At 50.6% G+C, this 19,273-nt stretch overlaps 1 protein-coding gene across 1 annotated transcript; it reads left to right on the top strand.

The window, feature by feature from the left end:
- Window positions 1–719: 719 nt before the first annotated feature.
- INPP5K (inositol polyphosphate-5-phosphatase K) lies at window positions 720–18,718 on the top strand. The gene is made up of 12 exons (XM_007937569.2): window positions 720–772; window positions 2,713–2,820; window positions 3,133–3,241; window positions 6,658–6,774; window positions 7,123–7,298; window positions 7,890–8,001; window positions 8,768–8,877; window positions 16,664–16,850; window positions 17,696–17,833; window positions 18,104–18,187; window positions 18,349–18,453; window positions 18,659–18,718. Exons 1-12 carry the CDS (start codon window positions 720–722, stop codon window positions 18,716–18,718), a joined length of 1,359 nt encoding a protein of 452 aa, XP_007935760.2.
- Window positions 18,719–19,273: the final 555 nt, after the last annotated feature.

Genomic DNA, 19,273 nt, shown 5'->3' with positions numbered 1-19,273 from the left:
AAAACTCTTGAAATTGGGAGTAGAGGAGAATTACGAATGGCAGAGCTCGATGATGAACGTGAAAATTGGGGAAATTGCCTTTATTTGGTGGGGACGAGACTGGATTACACAGCAGACAGTGCCTAGACTCTCATTCCCTTCATCATTTGGGTCTCTGGACGTTGGGAAACTAGACAGCGCAGAGGTCAGCGACCTCAGATTCGTCATTAGCAAAACTGGACGACCAGCCTCGCAAAGTAGTTACGGTTACAGGTGGCTTAAGGATACCCACGAGGGCGTGGCGGCGGCTTCTGCCGGAAGACAGTCGCTGCCTGCCAGCCTCGCGCGCAGCGTTCTGGGAGCTGCGGGCTGCGGACAGTGATGCGTTGGGGTCGTTGGCATCTACCATACACCCAAATGATGGGTGGGGCAGTGTTACGTCTTGCTGTGATGACAAACGAGACGCCTCTTACGTCCCATGATCCCCTAAGCGCCGCTCAGCCTTTCACTGTTTCGCGCTCGTTGGAGAGTCCCACCCCTTCCTTCGAACTGCACCACTCAGAGCCCTCCGTGATCGCAAGACCCGCCTCTTACGGGAGCCGAGGCGGAGATTCTGAATCCGGAAGAAAAACACCCGGGCTAGAGTGAGTTCTGCAAGGACCTGACGCCGGAGAGGCTGATCGTGCTAGGACGGGTAGAGTTGAGGAGACAGAGGCCTGCAGCGCCACTGCATGTGGACGATGGCTGACGTGGACCTGCAGGAACCGGCCGAGCCGAGAGGCAGGAAACTCAGGTGAGGAAGACTGCTGCAGGTAGGCCTGCTCTGGGCGGAGCCACTCCTGACCTTGTCTGGGCTGTGGGTCTGGGGGCGGGCCCAGGCTCGGAAAGAAGGGGCCGGGCCTACTGGCTGCCACAGGTTCAGAGGATGCCTGCCTCATGGGCAACTTTCCATCCAACCACTCCTTTGATAAACACTTCCGTCCCAGACCCTTCCAGGCCATTGTCAAGTGGGCTGTGTTGGACACGAGTCCCGCGCCCACTCTAAACTCAGGCTTCCAGGTTCGTTTCCACTCGGGTGCCCCAAGTATGTGTCCCACTTAGCCTCTGGAGGAGGCAGCCGTCTTGGGCTGCTTGAAGTTAAAGACAAAACTAGGTATTCTCCCCTAAGCCCTAAAGTGGAAAGCTTGCCCCTACTTTTGATCAGCACATACATCACGAGGTCTGTCAGATCTACTTGTGACCTTCTGAAATCCGCAATCTGATTTAGATAAGATCCTTTAGTGAAGTAATACAGTTTGGTCCCATGGCTGCTCCTTACCAAGGAACAATGCTACTCATTAACTCCGTGCAGGTCACAACGCAGGGATTTGCTGCTGAGTCGTTGGACCTGAGAGTTGTGGCAGGAAATCCCAAGCTTTGCTCTTGTTCCACTTAGAGCAAAATTCTGAAAAAAACAAAACAAAACAAAACAAGGAGCCTTTGAGTTAAATGACTGATCTTCTTAATCCTCTGCTGGACGGCAGGGGGAGATGGTAAACAAATGAAATCCTTAAACTGGGGCTGAGTGCCTGGGAAGGTAGTTTGTGTTTTGCTTTTTGTGTTCATTGGGAGGGGCAGGAAATTGCTTTAAACAGGCTAGGAATTTCTCCAAGTCGTGGTTTTTAGAACATGGACCTTCAAGAACAGGGTCTTGTGGAGAATAAATGTTTTGGGACATCCTCCCTTTTCTCCCACTTCTCCATCCCCCTGTCCCTGGTCCCATTCTAGGTCTTCAGTTGCTACAGGTCCTTCTCATGATGTGGAGACTTTAGAATTTACACAAGGTTTGGTGGCTGTTCTTGATCTCAGCAAGGTTTGCAGCCCCTTCCCGCCCTGTACTTAGAGTGGTCCGGGGTTTCCTTAGTGTGTTGCTGTGACAATTCAGTTAAAGAGATCACCAAGTCTCCTGGTCACTGAGCCCCTGATGGAAACCAGTGTCACTGGGAGCTGCTGACTTAGTGCTGTTGCGTCCCTAGGGTTTGTATGAAGTTGAGATGGAGAATGTTATTCAGATGACGGCTTTTCCCTAAGGAGGATAGACTCTAGAGAGATGTGAAGAAACTTGTTACTTAGCAGTTTCTCTTTGGGCCCTGTACAGAATTGGTCGTGCTCCAGGGATCTGCTAGGAAGCAGCGAGGAAGGGAATGTGAAGGGGTTATTGCTGTTTTTTTTTAAGATTTCCCTGTTTCTGTGTTGCTGATCCCTCTCACTAGGTGGAAGAACTGAGCCTCCAGGATCTTCCTGGTGGGTTTCAGGAATCTTGGGTTGAGAAAGTGAAGGTAGGGAATTGCTGCCTAAGGTTTGGATGGCTGGTAGAGCTGTTGGAATCAATAAGTTCCTGACTATCCACTCCACCCCCACCTGTTCCTGTGCCTGTCCCAGTCTGGTGAGGGCTCCCTTTGGGAGCTCTGCTAGTGTAAGCTGCACCAGTGCCACCAGGTGTGGGCAGCTGGAGGCCTGCAGGAAGGAGCCATCCAGAGTTGAGGATTTTTTGCCTCAGGGGAAGAGGTGAAGAAAACAAAAGGCTCCTTGTTCATTGCCTCCATTCCCACTGCCAGATACAGAATCTCACATTTCTCAACATAACTGCATTGCATTGTATTGCAGCCATTAGCAGGCCTAGACTCCTTTCCATTACCTGGGCAAGGTCTTATCCTCGTCCTTCCACGACCTACCTTTGCATCCCCTCCGTAGCATACATGTCGTGACATGGAACGTGGCCTCTGCGGCACCCCCTCTAGACCTCAGTGACCTGCTTCAGCTGGACAACCAGCACCTGAATCTGGACATATATATCATTGGGTAGGTGTCTGCAGGGCCCTTTCACCCATCCCCAGATCTGAGGTCAGGTGAGCCTGACCAGACTCCTGTTGGTCCTGTGGGAACTGCTATCACCTGTCTTCCCTCACTCTGGAGTCTGAAGGCTAGGAGCTTCTAGCCTGCACCAGGTCCCGTATAACGTCTCTTGGCCTGGGTCAACAGTAGCAAGGGGATGGAGACCAACAGGTAGGGGAGGGAGAGACCGTGGTCATCAGAACCCAAGACTTAAAAGTCTGGTGAGGGCAGCACTAAGTGTGGCAGAGGCAGTACCCTCCAAGCCAGGGGTGTGGTCAGTTTGCAGGAAATGAACTGTGGGATCATGAGCCTTCTTTCTGACACTGCCTTTGATGACCCATGGAGCAGTTTCTTCATGGATGTGCTTTCTCCTCTGAGCTTCATCAAGGTAATGTACAAGTTTGTCTGTCATGGGAAAATGTGTCTCACCTCTTATCACTAACCCCCAGTCATTTGGTCTGATGTGTTCCTTTTACTCCCAGTCAGGCTTTCTCACTGTCTCTCATTTATTTAAAGGTTTCAATCTCAGTTGCACTTGGCTTCCTGGGGCTCCTACCTACCTTGTGGCTTTGCAAAGCAGCTGGAGCTTAGTGGGACCCAAGGGGCTAGTTTAACACCATGATATTTTTCAGGTTGGAAGAATTCCTAGGGGACATGCATCAAAGCTAGTTAACACCGCAGTGCCTACCCTACCCCTAGCCCCCAATCTCTCCTCACACACCTAGCCTGAAATCTCTGAGAATGATAATACGTACTAACCATTTATCAAATGCTTACTTTCTGTTAGACATTATAAGTAAGTTCTTTACATACATTATTTTAAAATCTTAACCATCTTGAAATAGGGGTATTTTACAGATAAAACCAAGGCTCAGAGATTATGTGCCCAAGGTGTCGTATAAGCTGTCTACATTTTGAATCCAGATCTTCCTAATTTCAAAACCCATGTTCTTAACTTCTATGCTTTATCGTCATACTCATGAGCTCTAAGGCTGGCAGGTATCCCATTGCTAGCCTGCTGGTGTCAGAAGGTGTCCTCCCATCATAGGAGACACACATCTCAGTTTCCCAGGGGCCCAAGATGAGAGGAAAGGAGAGAAGTATGGAGGAGAAGGGTTCTCAGGCTGAGAGACGAGTCTACTTTGGGGAATCCTTCGCCCATAGTACGAGTCCATAGGAAGGCCCTAGGTTGGTGGCTCTCTACTTTGTTTCTGCCCTGCACACCTGAGGGATGAAACACTCATCCACTCAGTGCACCTAGTAGGGTGCTTCTTGGAAACACCAGAATACCCCCTGTTGCCTAGATGAGCTGCTTCTGGCCTACTCGGGATAATTCCATTATACGTATGTTTGCCTCGGGAGTTCTGATGGCGTAGTGCCTGAGTCATTTGACTGCTAACCTGAAGACTGGCAGTTCAAACCCACTAGCCACTCCTCAAAAGGAAGGTAGAGCAGTTTACTTCCCATAGTGATACCACCTCGGAAACCCAAGGAAGGGTCGCTATGAGTCAGGTCCGACTCGATGGCACATAACAACAACAACAACAACAGTTTGCCTCGGTGCAGAGCTGGGAGGAGGGTGCACAAGGTTTAGTCCTGCTGCTGAGGCTAGAAACTGCCAGCCCCTGCGCCTTTGACTCCCTCTAGCTCAAACTCAGAAGCCTCTTCCTGTGGACTTGGAGCTATATCCTCCGGGGAGGACAGAACCACTTCTCTCTCACCACCTGCTCCCCTCCCAGGGCTGCAGACCTGCTTGTGCTTTGGCTAGCTGACAGGGAATTGGTACAATGGAACTGAGCCAAGGAAATTAGGTTAGCTATGGCAGGGACACAACCCTTTCTGCCTATGCAGCCTCCTGAATTTGGAAGGCCAGCCTAAGGCTCTGGAACCCAAAACAGATGCCCCTCCCTCCTCCAGCCAAGAATGGGGAGTGGAAAGGGGAGCCCTGTTTGCAGCCTGTTCTTTGGGTGGGGATTTGCTTGCTGGCTGTAGGTTGAGAAGCTTGCGGCTGACCCCTGTGCCTGCTCCTGGAGTCCTAGCCACCTCCCTCCAGTCCCTTCCTTAGCTCCTCCTACTTCATTTCCTTCTACTGGAACTTCCTATAGAAGTTGTCTGCCTTCCCTATAGCCCCACCCTTTCTCCCAGCCTGATTTGCCCTGCTCCCGACTCTATCACCACCCTGTAGCCCTGTTCCTTCACAGAATGGACCTTTTTGGTGGCGATTCATAGCCTAAACTTTCTCTGTACTTTTGAATTAAGCTTGAAACTCTTCCTGATCCTTGATCAGTTCCTGAGCTCCAGTCCTGACTGTGGGAATCAATCCGTCATTTGCTACCCGCTTCTTCCACTCCTCTCGTCATACAAGCCTGTGGCTGGGAGAGAGAGAAGATAGGAGAGGTTTAGGATACATTTTTTAGTAATTCACCCAGCCTCAGGTTCTGCCACGTCCCTCACTCAGTCCTGGGTTTGGGGTTCCCCCTGCTTTGACTCTCCCGCTGTGCCAGGACTCCCTGGCCTGTGGGATCATGTTTCATAATTCCTGGAAGGCCCCAGTACAAGCTCCCCACCCGGGGATTTCCTCCTTGGCCTCTGCACCTCATGCTCCGGAAACAGCTACTCGAGTGGTGGGTGTCGACAGCCTGAACGTAAGAGAGAGGGTCACTGCCTGTGGCCATCCCCACCCCCAGCCCATGGCCACAGACAGTAGGGATTTGGGCTATCTTCATCCTCTGATGCCACTCTCCATCCAGGTCATCCTACCAGTTCCTTAACCTCCCTGAGCCTCAGTTCCTTCATCTGTAGAAAGGGTTAGTGATATCTCCAGGGGTGGGGTGAGAAATGAGGTAATGTATATGTATCAGGCATTTCAGTAGACACTAGCTGTCTTCCCTGACTTGTGGACACCTGTCTTCTCTACTCACTGTCATCCCCTCTGCATTGCCTTCTTGGATATCCAACTGTCCACAGCCTGTAATTGTACAAGGGATAATAAAAAAAAAAAAAACTCACTGCCACCGAGTCGATTCTGACTCATAGTGACCCCTCCTTGGGTTTCCAAGGAGGTATCCCTACAAAAGTAGGTTGCCCAATCTTCCTCCTGAGGGGTGGTGGTAGGTTTGAACCACCAGCCTTCTGGTTATCAGTCAAGTGCCTTAGGCACTATGCCCCCAGAGCTGCCTGAATAGGGGATAGGAGGAAGCACCTAGAAGGTTCCCTGTGTTCCTTCCCTGTATTTAGTTTGAAGAATCTAAACCAAAATATAATAGCTCCAGTTAATCCTCACAAGGTCTATGTAGTTATAGTATTCCTGCTTATCACTGAGAATCATGCTCAATATCAAATACTAAGTCAGCCAGGGTGTGCACCCAGATCTGGCTAACTTCAAAGCCCATTTAGCACTTTCCTGAATGGCCACAATTTTTCTTAAGGCCCTGCCAGCATGGGGGCAGCCCAAGAGTACCCAAAGGATCTCAGAAGGGCAATGGTGAGAGGCACAGTAGGCATGCCTGGGGCAAGGATGGAAAAGTAATGCCCTCCTGATGGCAGGGTATCCTGGCAGCCTGGTCCTCTCCCCTCCTCCCCAGGTCCAAGAGCTAAAACTGAAACCTGCTCAGTTCCCAGAATGCATCATTTGGCAGCTGAGGAAAGGAATGAAATTTTGAGGCTCACACCAGGATAGTGTGGTCCCTGGGGCAGGACGTTGTGTTTCTCAGGGCTCTCTAGTGCCCCTAGCACCAGGCCCTGGCAGGGACACACTCACCCTGTACAGTTCAATGAACCACCATTGCCCCCACTCTCCTGCAGGTCTCCTGTGTCCGCATGCAGGGCCTCCTCTTACTGATCTTTGCCAAGCATCAGCATTTGCCCTTTATCCAGATCCTCTCTACCAAATCCACCCCCACTGGCCTCTTCGGGTACTGGGTAAGGACAGAGCTGTTGTCTCTTGAGTCATGAGCCAGGAAGGCCTCTGGTCCCTGGGCTGGGGAGGGCTGGATGCTTTAGAGCCGGGCAAATGGAAAAAGGAGTGAAATGAATCTTTGAAGTCTCCCCGGACCAGTGCCCGACAAACTTATTCTCTCACCTCTGAGGGGGTTTAACAGCCCTGAGACCCCAGGCTGGGCGAGCTGGGCACTGGATGGAGAGATGACTCTAGGAAGCTGAGTGTCTGGCCCTGGGAGGGCGTGGGGGAAGGTGAGGCCTAGGATGCGAGGAGAGGAGTGTCTCTAACCCAGAACAGCTTCCCACCCTTCTGCCCGCCTGTCCTCCCAGGGGAACAAAGGCGGAGTCAACATCTGCCTGAAGCTTTATGGCTACTATGTCAGCATCATCAACTGCCACCTCCCCCCGCACCTGGCCAACAATGACCAGCGGCTGGAGCACTTTGACCGGATCCTAGAGATGCAGAATTTTGAGGGACAGGATATCCCCAACATCCTGGACCATGAGTGAGTGTGGAGCTGCAAACTGGCACCCCGGTCCTCTCCCCCACACCCATCCAGGCTAGCATCCTCTCCCAGGTCACGGCTTCCCGGCCAGTCGGGTTACGCTCTTGTCTCCTTTCCTCTCCCAGCCCGTTCCTGGTGCCCCATCTGCCCTCCTATCCAGCTTTGCCTGCCTGGACTCTGGGAACCCCCTTCTCTTCCTCTAGCCCCGGTGTCCTGGCTAGAAACCTTGAACACTTCTGAACACCCCAGGTCAAGATCCTCGTGGTTCCTGAGGTCACCCGAAAGGCTGTTTGATAGCCGTTCCCGGTGGCCAGTTGAGGGAGAAAAAAAGAGAGCTACATCTTTTTGCCACTTGCCTCTCTGGGCTGGTGTCTTCAACTTGAATGGTGATGCAGGAGCTGTGAGAATAGTCCTGCTAGGTCCGTGCCCTTGGCTTCACCTGATGCTTTGTTAGCATTTGGCTTTTCACCTGTGCCCTGGAGCTTTCTGCTCTCCTGCAGCCCCTGGGCTGAGCAGGTCTGAGCCACCTCTTGATGCTCCCTTCTCTGACCTCACTACAAACCCTCAGACTGCCCTCCTTTATTTCTGAAGCCTCATCCTCTGGTTTGGAGACATGAACTTTCGAATCGAGGACTTTGGGTTGCACTTTGTTCGGGAATCCATAAAGAACCAATGCTACAGTGAGCTGTGGGAGAAGGATCAGGTATGAAGTGAGGGAAGGTCCTGGGGGTGGTATGAGCCTGTTGTCCGACAGGACAGGTGCCGAGAGTAGCTCGCATTCCCCAGCGGCTCTCTCCTTTCCCAGCCTCCGCAGCCCCTGCTCCTGGGCAGGGAGGAGTCCAGCAGGGCTTCGCAGCTGTGGGAGGGTCAGCCAGTCCTGTCAGTGCGTGACCTTCACTGGAGGAGCTGGGGTGCAGCAGCTGGGGGTGTTGATCATAGGAATGAGAAAGCCTTTGGCCCGCCATAGCCCTGCACCATGCAGCACCCCACTTGCATCCCTGCCACCTTATCCTCTGTGTCCCTGCCTTAAGCAGCCAAACCGACAGGTTCTTGAGCTGTTAAATACCCACCTTGCCATGTCATCTTTCCCATCCCCAGGCTTGCTTGCCTCCTGGAAGATGAGGTACCACCCTTTTGGGGGACCCTGGCTACTCCGGCTCTCTTCCCCTCTGACACATGTCTGCTAGTGGCTCCTAGAGAGAGAGAATTCAAAGCCTGGTCCCTAAGGTCCAGCACTGGGAAATGGCAGGCAGCTGCCTCCCCTGGGACTGTGGGGTGATATTTCCAAAAGGATTTAACTGCTCTCCCGGGTTTGGGAGGGGGGCGCCGAGGCTGTGGCAATGAGGAAGTGGAGTGATGTTTGACTCTTGCCCCAGTCGTGATGGCATGTGTGATCCTCTGACCGGAATGTGGTGTGGTGCCATCGGGTCAGGACTGTTGGGAGATGGCGACTGTGCTTTTCTCTGCAGCTCAGCATCGCCAGGAAATGTGACCCACTGCTCCGGGAGTTCCAGGAGGGCCCCCTGCTCTTCCCACCCACTTACAAATTTGATAAGAATTCCAACAACTATGACACCAGGTGAGGAGTCCCCACCAGGAGAGAGGCTCAGCTTGCTGAGGATCTGGAAATAGCCTGGGGGGAGGAAATGGGCCTACTTCAGATGAGGGCAGGGAGGCCCAGGGAAGAAGGTGGTGTTGGCCCTGGTGGTGGGGGCTGCTTCAGCATGAAACTGGGGGTGGGGAGTAGGAATGGATATAGCCATCACCTCTCTGGGATGGTGCCTTCTGCCCCCCTCGGGAGCTGCTGGCTGTGGGAGCTGTCCCAGATTGTCCTCAGAGAAAGGAGGATGGGGAGCTGGTGCAGGCAAGGGCCGGGGAGGAAGGGGTGGAGTCAGCTGACTCCTGTCTTGGAGCATCCTCGGAACCCCACTTTGCAGGACCTTCTAATAGCCAGACAGGGAGCAGAAAGCTCAGCTCAGCCAGTTAATGGTACTCATTACCCCTGCCCTGGCCTGTCAATGGGTAGGAACAGCATGGAAAGATGAAGCAGCAGTCAGTGAGGACTTAGGAGGGACAGCACAGAGATAGTGCATGTGGTAATGAGGAGCACAGCTGTGCACCTCACTAGCTGTCTGACCTTGGGCAAGATACATAAGCTTCAGTTTTGTCATCTGTAAAATGGGGCTGATAGCAATTCCACCTCATGGAGTTGATGATTGAGTGAGACTTGCTTAGCCCAGTGCCTGGCACCAATAAACACTGATTGATAACTGCTATTGTTATTTTTAGCTCTTTTTTTTTTTTTTTTTTTTTAATTTTATTTTGATTTGGATGAAGATATTGTTACTTTTAGACTCATGTCTTCAAATAGTAGTTTTGCTGAAAACCTTTCTAAGTAAGAAACTGAAAAGGGGCCAGGTAACCATTGAAACTGGGGTTTAGGGAGGGGAACAGAAGCAGCTCTGGCAACAGATCCCTGACTCCATTTCGGGCAAGACTTTAATCTCTGTAAAGAACCAGAAGAACCCCTGCCATGTTAATGGCAAGCAGGTTTTTGGTTCCTCCCACCAGGACTGTCTTATGAAGGCCTCTGGGCATTTTGGGGTTGGGTGGTTATCCCCACAGGTAGATCCAGAGGTAGAACTGCAGGCCTAGTATTGGAAGTGCCGTGGTGCAGCCAAAATGTCCCCGCCAAGGAAGGGGGTGTGGGTGAGCCATTTCAGAAGGGTGGAGCAAGACGGGTAGGGTCATGGCCAGGGCATGCTACACAAGTTATAGCCTGGGCAGAAAGGAGGGAAGAGGGCAGACTCTGGCTGGCTGGCCTGGGTCCACAGTTTCAGGGAAACTGCCAGTCTCCTCGACTAGCTATCAGAAATGGTAGGCCTTGGGGTCTGGGAACCTCTGCCAGTTGACTTCTAAACCTCATTTGCAGCAGGAAGAAAGCTGGTAACAGGCCATATGGCCAGGTGTCCCTTTGCCTTGGGTGTGATAGGAGATCACAGAGACTGGACAGTTGCAAACAGCTAGTTCTGCATGGATGGGGGAGAGAGGCTGAGAGGTTGAGGGACTTCCCCAGGTGGCTCAGCCAGGGAGGGGTAGAGCTGGGGCTCACACCTGAATTCTCTGGACTCTGTGGCCCACAGTGCCTCAGAATTCACAACCAGTCTTGCCAGCTGCAGCAAAAAGGAGGGCAAGGCTGGGACAGCAAACATTCGCTAAGGAGGAGGCAGAGACCAATTTCTGCATAATGGCTCATTGTGACTGGCGTTACTGAGCATTTACCATGTGCCAGGCATTGTGCAAGGAACTTTACATGCATCACTTAATTCTTCCCATGTCCCCATTCAGTAAGCATTGTTATTACTGACTTTTTACAAATAAAGAAGTTAAATCTTTACATAAGACAGTAACAGAGTAACTGATCCAGCAGGAATTTGAACGCAAGTCTGCATGATTGCAGTCCCATCAGCTTTCAGTACCGCTTCCCCTTGCCCAGAGCCCAGGAAATGAAGGAATGTCTGGGCAGGAGGAGGGGACACTAGGAAGGGACATCAAAACAAATATTCTGGGCTGGAGCCAAGGTCCAGAGGCAGCTGGGCATTCCTACAGCGGGCAGGGCCTGAGCCTCCATAGGGAACAGACTGGTATTCATCATGGGAAACCCAGTTCAGGCATTCTCTCTCGGGAAGCCATCCTTTCCCTGTCTCACTGACAGCTCCTCTCCTGTCCTTAGGCAGCCTCCGCACCTTATTCACAGTACGCCGCCAGTGTTGCCTTTAAGACATATCGTGCCTTATTGTGAATAGCACCTGAGACACAGATACTCTTAAAGCTTTGCCCTTGTTTTAGATTAACTTCTCAGACCTGTAACTAGAAGTTCAATAACACTTGAAGGCCCTGGGCACGTACTGTCAGATCGCTTTCTGTAAGTTTTATATTACTAATTCACATACATATCAGCAGTATGTAAGAGTGACGTCACCTTATTCTTTCCCAGAGGCATTCAATAAGCATTTTTTGAGCACTTACTTCCACCAGACCCTTGGGTGGAATTGTGTCCCTCCCAAAGGCTGCAATCCCAGCCCCACACAGACTTCAGCAGAACAGTGACGGGACAAATGAGCACAGTCCATCCTGGACCCTGGATGCCATTTGAGGGAGGAAAAACAGAGTGTGACTTTCTTGCTCTACTCCAAAGGCCTGGAGAGCAGAGAGGATCTGATTTATGAGCCTCCCTGGGATGGAGCACAGTGCCTGGCACATCTTTGAATGGGGAACCTAAGAGAACAAAAGGAGAAGAAACTGTATTTTAAGAGCAGCCAGCCAGTCTAGTAGAGAGACCCACCCATGGCAAGTGATCCAAATAAACACTGTCAAGCTCAGGAGTTGGCCAGTAAGAGATTCCCACAACACTGCATGGAAATGCCAAAGGGAGTTGGAGCGAGCGGTAAAGAGGCAGCAGCCGAGGCCAGCAGGGATCAATCAGAGTTGCCTTCAAGGGGAGTATCTTGAAGGAGGCAGCAGGGTTTGGCAGAAAGGAGCTGGACAGGTATTCTGATCAGTCGGCAGCACTGATGAAAGGCACCTTGAGCATAGCGCTTGACCTAGCCAAGAAGCTGGCCTATCCGAGCTGCACAAAGTGGCTGAGGGCAAATTGTGCGCAGGGCACGGTGTGCTGCTTTGCTTAGCCACCACAGTGTCCCTGAGCCAAGATGTAATGAGAAACAGGATCAGCTCCATTACAGGGACAGGTTAAAGGGCTGAGGGCGGGAAATCCTGTTAGAGTCAGAGACTGGCAGCAGGGTTTTGTTACAGTTGACATTGTGAGCCCAGTTAATCTCTCTGCTAGGTAATGAGCAGAGGATATTATGGTCATGTTGGTGCCCCAGTGACTTAAAATGCCTGACAGGTTAACCACAGCCCAGAGTTCAGTGAGACTCAGAAACAGAGCCCATCTACAAGGAGCCAAAGGAAAAGGTGCTTTCAGATCCTGAAATTAAACCTGTCACTACTTTTGGGTCAGTAAATTAGCTGAGCTTTCTAGAATCTTGCATTCGGACTCACAGCAACCCTACTTGGTTTTAATTTTTTGGAAGTAGAAAGCATACTGATTTATGTTCATAAACAATTCTTCTACCAAATTATGACCATCTGGACAGAAAGCCTGAGTATGGCCCTGCTCCGGTGATGCACTTTATAAGGCAGCTCTTGCTGCCTGGAAGAGGCAGTGGAAGGAATGTGGACTTCATAGTCAGCTTACCTGGGCATCTGGTTCCATCTGGATGGGGATCTCTCTCAGCCTCAGTGTCCTCCTGTAGCAGAAACATGTGACCTGGCTTGCAGAAGCAGAACAGTCTGTGAGGCACCTCTCATAGTGCCTGGCACACAGAAGGACCCAGGCTTTTTCTAATGATTACTCTTAGAAATGAGGAACTGGGAGAATATATGTCATATTTAATGTGTACACATTTATTTTGCTTATTTGCTTCTTGTCTTTTGTTTGTCAAACAGAAGCCCCTTATGGATCCTGTTGAGCTTATCTTCAGTTGCCCTGTGCATAATAAGGGCTCAGAAAAACACAGTTACAAAAATGAACAATACTGGTGCCTAGGGATAAGCCTGGACCAGGCAATGGAAAAGGAGGAAGGGATAGGCTGAGGTGCTGGAAGGAAGAAGGGACAGGCTATGGTTAGGAAATTGGGAAGGACCCTAATGTGAAAGGAGCTCTAGTGGTGTAGTGGGTAAAGCATTTGGCAGCTAACCAGAAGGTTGGTGGTTCAAACCCACCAGCTGCTCCATGGGAGAAAGATGAGGCAATCTACTTCTGTAATGATTTACAGCCTTGAAAACCTAGTGGGGGTCACTCTGAGTCATAATGGACTTGATGGCAGTGGGTTTTTGTTTAATTTTGTTTCAAAACCATAATAGGGAAGTGGAGTGGTGCTTTGAAAGGCAGAAGGGTGCATTAGTTGAGGTCATTACCACTTTGAGCATTAACTGTCCAAGGGTGGACTCAGGGATTCAGTCTAGGATGAAAATACCACATTCAGATGTCCTCTGAATACCACTCAGTAGAGTGAAAATTTGAAAACCACCCAAGGAGCCCACAAGCAGAAAGTGGTTTAGCCAGAGTTACCATTTCTTGACGACTCCATTGACACACCTTAAAGAAACTGAGACTTAAGGAGGTGACATCACTTGCCCAAGGGCACAAAACACTTTCTTTTTTAATTTTTTATGTGATTTGGGTGAAAGTTTACAAAGCAAATTCATTATTCATACAGCAGTTCATACACATTTTGTTTTGTGACATTGATTTCAATTCCCCACAATGTAACAGCTCTCTTCTCATTTCCTCCCTGTAGTTACCTCTTCCCTGTGTCCTTTCCTATGCATTCCTGCCACCTTGAGCTATCTCCCTGTGGAATTACTGCCCTTCTGTTCTCCCAGGATTGATCACTCTAAGGATTATCTTTCTAAAAAAAACAAAAAACAAACTCACTGCCCTCAAGTCAGTTCCAACTCATAGTGACCCCTCCTTGAGTTTCCGTGGTGGTGTCACTACCTACGGAAGTGGAGTGCCCAGTCTTCCTTCCGAGGAGTGGTTGGTGGGTTTGAACAGCCAGCCTTCTGGTTAGCAGTCAAATGCCTTAGACACTACGCCACCAGAGCTCCTAGGAGTATATCTACCTGATGTAAATATTCTCCTTATGTGCCTTGTCTATTGTTGGCTGGAAGCCACAGGAGTGAGTTCAGTTCCAGACCTAAAGGCCAGGGGCACATAACTTGTTTTGTGTTGTTTTGTTTTTAACTTGTTTTTATGTATGATTTGGATGAAAGTTCACAGAGCAAATTCACTTTCCATACCACAGCTTACATACACTTTGTCTCATGACTTTGACCACAATTTACCACAATGCAACAGCTCCCCTCCCACTTCCTCCTCATAGTTACCTCTTCCCTGAGGGATACATAACTCTTAAAGAACAGGGCAGAGCTGTCCCCCAGCTGGGCTCTGATTCTGGAGGCAGAATTCTCTACCTTGCTACCATTCTGCTGCCATCATTGGAATTAGCTCTGGTAATATAGTGCCTAAGGCACTTGACTGCTAATCAGAAGGCTGACAGTTCAAACCCACCAGCCGCTCCTTGGAAGGAAGGTTGGGCAATCTACTTCCATAGTGATACTGCCTCGGAAACACAAGGAGGGGTTGCTATGAGTCAGGGCCGACTCAATGGCACATAACAACAACACTGAAGTGACAGCACTATGTCAAAATGTTTATTTAAAACAGTAATTCAATAAAATAGAAGAGAAAGATAACATTTAAAACAGATTACAAGTATATGAAACTGTATACATTAAAATCAGATGGGCACTTTTGAGTAGAGAGGTTGAACTTGGAGCTTTTTAGCTGGCTTGGGTTTTATAAGCAGTTTGTTGGGCACCTACTATATCCCATGCCCTCTGCTAATGCTGAGGAGACTCCAAGAGCCAGTGCTTTTTTTGCCTTCAAAGTTCACACACTAACCAATAGGCTGCCTGGGAGACAGCAAATTACAATATAATGTAATGTGTAAGTACTGGTATAAAAAGTTTCAGAAGCAGAAAGGTGAGGTCAAGAGCAGCTTTATAACAAAGGCAGTATTGGAATTGGACCTCTTCTAGGTAAAGAAGGGTGTTCCAGGCAGAAAAAAACTGCAAAAGCGAAGGTCCAGAGGCTTGAGACAGTCACCAAAGTGGGGTGGGTCTGGGGAAATGATAGGAGGTAAGGTGGGGCAGGGCGCGGGGTCAGACACCTGAGCATCTTGAAAACCCCATACTTGGGGACTTGAGTTTATTCTGGAAGAATGAAGACTCCTTAAAGGTTTTGAGTTAAAGTAGGGAGGCATCTGATCAGACTTTACTATGCTTTGGGTTCATTCAAGAAAGGGGAGCCTCACCAGGGGGAGAGGAACCCCAAAACAACCACTGCCCTCCCTATATCACTTCCAGCACTCAGGGCTGATGGTCTCCTCTTGGAGGGTGGGGTCTGAGGGCCCAGATGGACTTCGAGACTGTCCTAGTAGCTGCTTGGGCAGGGCTGGGTCAGGGATCAAAGACTTGCCTGTCTTTGGGTAACTTCAGTTACCTAGAGGAGGAAGCACCCCACCCCTATCCCCAGGGGCTGCACGGCCTCTCATGCTTCTCAGGGGAGCTGGTAATTGAATGATAGACAGGTTTCAGTTGACTCTGGAGAACAAAGACTCAGTTGCCAGTGTCTGCAGAGTGTTTTCTTTGTATCAGGCATTATGCTAAGCATTTTATGTGCTTTATCTCATTTAATAATCTCAGCAACCCTAATAGGCAACTACTAATTATCTCCATTTTCATAGATGAGGAAACAGGCCTAAGAGGGGTTGGCATGGTGATTAAGAGCACGTGTTCTGTGGTCATGCTGCCTGGCCTGGACTCCTGACTCCCTCACTGTGTGGCTTTGAGAAAGTTCCTTCCCCTCTAAGCCTCAATTTATCCACCTGTAAAAAGTGAATGATAACAGTACTGGTCTTAGGTATATGTTGTTGTTGTTGTTGTTATGTGCCGTCGAGTGGGACCCAACTCATAGTGATCCCTCCTTGGGTTTCCAAGGCGGTTTCACTGTGGAAGTAGATTGCCCAACCTTCCTTCCAAGGAGTGGCTGATGGGTTTGAACTGCCAGTCTTCTGGTTAGCAGTCAAGTGCCTCAGGCACCACGCTACCAGAGCTTCCCTTAGGTATATAGCATATCAATAAATAAATAAACCCACTGCCATCCAGTCGATTGTGATTCAGAACAACTCTATAGGACAGAGTAAAACTGCCCTGTAGGATTTCCAAGGCCATCAGTCTTGATGGTAACAGACCGCCTCATCTTTCTCCCACAGAGTGGCTGGTGGGTTTCAACTACCACCCTTTTGGTTACCAGCCAAATGCCTTAGCCACTGCCCCACCAGAGCTCCTTAAGTATATAGGAAGCACTGCAAAAATACTTCCCTTCCTTTTCCTAAAGGCCCTACTTCTAGTATAGGGGGAAGCCAAATTCAAGCACTGTCTTTGTCTATTTGCAAATTTCAAATTTTAACTTCTTTGATCTGCTGCTGCTTATGTTCAAGACAGAGCAAAGCTTTGAAATGGAATGTTTCTGAGTCATGATTTAATTCATAAAATGGTGGGCTGGACTGAGGCGACAGAGGCCTTAGAGTCTAATGGCACCCCCACCTCTTGCAGTGCTTATTTCATCACTGGCCAGGCATCTCATGGCTGGTGTTAGGGGCTCCAGTAGGCTCATGGGGACACCTTCCTGCTCTTATGCTGACCCTTTCTTCCCTATTCTCCCTGACCCCCAGTGAGAAAAAACGCAAGCCTGCGTGGACTGACCGCATCCTGTGGAGGTTGAAGCGGCATCCCCAGGCCAGCCTCCGCACTCCTGGTCGACTGGCCCCCCACTTCTCCCTATCTCTGAAGAGCTACATCAGCCACATGATGTACTGCATCAGTGACCATAAGCCTGTCACCAGCACCTTTGACTTGGAGGTGAACATCCGAGCTGCCCGGTACTTGGCATGGGAACAGCCATACTGGGCCATATCCCCAAACCCCACCAGCCCTGGGCTCTGATGCCAGCTTATCCCCAGGGAGACCTGTAGGAGGACATGACTCCCTTTCCTCCCAGGTCAGGTATCCCAGCTCTGAGGAGCCGTTGATGGCTCCCCCTGTCAAAGACATGTTCAAACGCTTGGTGAATAGGTTTCCATTTCCTCCCCATACTTCCCTTGGGGCTGATGAGTTCCATTACGTTTATTACCTACTTTGTGAAGTAGTACTTTTATTTGTCCTAAACTTACCTGGGTCAAGTTTCAAAGGGAGCTCCCTCCATCCTTGTATCTTGCCATCCAATGACCAAGGCAGTGTTCACCTCCTTCAAGCTGCTGGCTGGCCCTTCAGCCTTCACGTTTTCTACTGGTTTGTTCTTAGGCCCTTGTGCCCTCCCAAATTCCTACAGCTGCTCTCTCCAGAATCTCCTCCATGAAATTGGGCCTTTGGGTCAGGAGCCCTCGGGGTATGAGAGCCTTTGCCAGCTTCTTAAACCCCTCAGCACTTGGCTCCCTGTATTACCCACCTGGCTCTCAGCCCCGTCATCCTTGGCAGGGCTGGCCACCCCAGCAAGCCTTTGGCCCTTTCTCTTTCCAGCTGGCCAGCCAAAGTCTGATACATTTTAAGGCAGCCTAGTGGAGTTCTGTGCCCATTCCCCCACCCCACTCCCCACCCCAGTGGCCTCTTCCCCTCACTGACCCAGACACATTGGAAGGGCACAGGGCAGTCTCCTCAGGGGGGATTGATAATAAGAGATTTCAGCCCCTTCTCACCCCTGTGTATAGATGAAGCCATTGGTTTCTTCCCCACTGATCACCCTGATCCCTGAGGGCCTGTGGACCATGGAGAACGACATGGTGATCAGCTACTCCTTGGCTCCAGACTTCCCCAGCAGCCCCTGGGACTGGATTGGACTATACAAGGTGACATGGCGGGCAAGGCAGAAAGTCTGTCAGCCACACACTGACACACACTGGTTTGTCTTTCCTGGGACCTGGGAAGGGAGACTACAAAGCTTACCCTCACCCGCCTCAGGCCCCAGGTGTCCTTACTTAATCCAGGGACTGACATTGAGGGGAGGAGGGTGGTATGCAGTATGATAGCCAGTCCCAGAAATGAGATTGTCCTCTTCTCCGGAGTTGCGGTAGTCTGTTGCTCTCCCCGGTCACTGACCACTCCAATCCTCCCTGCAGGTGGGACTCCGCCACATAAATGACTACATGACCTATGTCTGGGTCAGGGATAACCAAGTCTCCATCAGCGATGGACTGAACCAGGTACCTGGCCCCTCCTGAGACAAGTATTCCACATCCCCAGCATGCAGGCTTCCCTGAAACTCCTCTGTCTTCTGCAAAGAACAGAGGGCTGGATAACTTGTGAGCTGGTTGGGGCCCAGGACTGTGGAACTGACCCCATTCCTGGCCCTTCTCCCCTCTAGGTATACATCAACACCAATGATATCCCCGAAATTGAGGATCAGTTTCTCCTCTGTTATTATAGCAACAATCTACATTCTGTGGTGGGGATAAGCAAACCCTTCCAGGTAAGGGGTGCTGGTGGCTGTAAGGGCAGGGCTATCACAGAGATCTTGAGCCCATCCTGGTGTTCCCTGAGGCCACAGGCCTTGGATCCAACTGATACCCATAGCGTTCTATCTGGGGGGGGGGGGGCAGGGGGACGGAAGTAATGGAAAGGCACAGAGGGAAGCCTGTTCTTTGTCCTACTCACCGCCTGTTTTCCCCCTGCAGATCTGTCCCCGATCCTATTTTGGGGAAGACTCACTGAGTGAAGCCCATCTACAGATCTGAACCAAGATAGGAGTGACTCCAGGGCGGAGGCCAGAGCTGGCTCTGCCTTATCACTGCCAGGAGTGTGGGGGCCCAGTGTTTCCCCTGAGGAAGCGGCCAGGCACCCTCCACGTAGCCACGTCCCAGAGTGAGCTCTAACCTGATGTCTCTGCTCTCTCCAGTCTAGATCTCTCTGGCACTGGCCACTTAAATACAAGTTTTCATTGCTGGAATGTGAATGAAATCAGCTTGTTTGTCAACTGTGAAGACTTGGGGACAGTCCACAGGAAGTGGGAAGGAGCCTCCAGCCTGCTTCTCATTTCTTGACCCACCTACCCCCACTTCCAGTGCCACTCAAGCAGGCCTGCCAGGCACATGCCCCATCTGGCACAGGCCTGCATTCTCGTCACACTCTCTGGGCCTCAGGCTGCCTGGGAGGGCTAGATGCTCCTGTCTGCATGGTCTAGTTGGCACAAGCAGCATCGGGATCCAGGAGTCTTGGCATCTCATTGCTTGTCCTCCTGAAGGATGGGCAGAGGATCTGGGCTCCCTGCTTTTAGCAGGAGCAGTACGGCT

Source organism: Orycteropus afer, unplaced genomic scaffold (assembly GCF_000298275.1).
Source record: "Orycteropus afer afer isolate SDZICR_OR568_19922 unplaced genomic scaffold, OryAfe1.0 scaffold00042, whole genome shotgun sequence".
NCBI lineage: Eukaryota > Metazoa > Chordata > Mammalia > Tubulidentata > Orycteropodidae > Orycteropus > Orycteropus afer.
Note: the sequence above shows the minus strand (reverse complement) of the source record. Positions and strands in the feature narration are given on the sequence as shown.

Bases quoted from the DNA above. Each gene is read 5' to 3' on its own strand.
- INPP5K (XM_007937569.2), top strand. From the start codon at position 720: ATGGCTGACGTGGACCTGCAGGAACCGGCCGAGCCGAGAGGCAGGAAA. The intron at 773-2,712 runs GTGAGGAAGACT...TCCCCTCCGTAG, and splicing joins CCGAGAGGCAGGAAACTCAG to CATACATGTCGTGACATGGA. The intron at 18,188-18,348 runs GTACCTGGCCCC...TCTCCCCTCTAG, and splicing joins TCAGCGATGGACTGAACCAG to GTATACATCAACACCAATGA.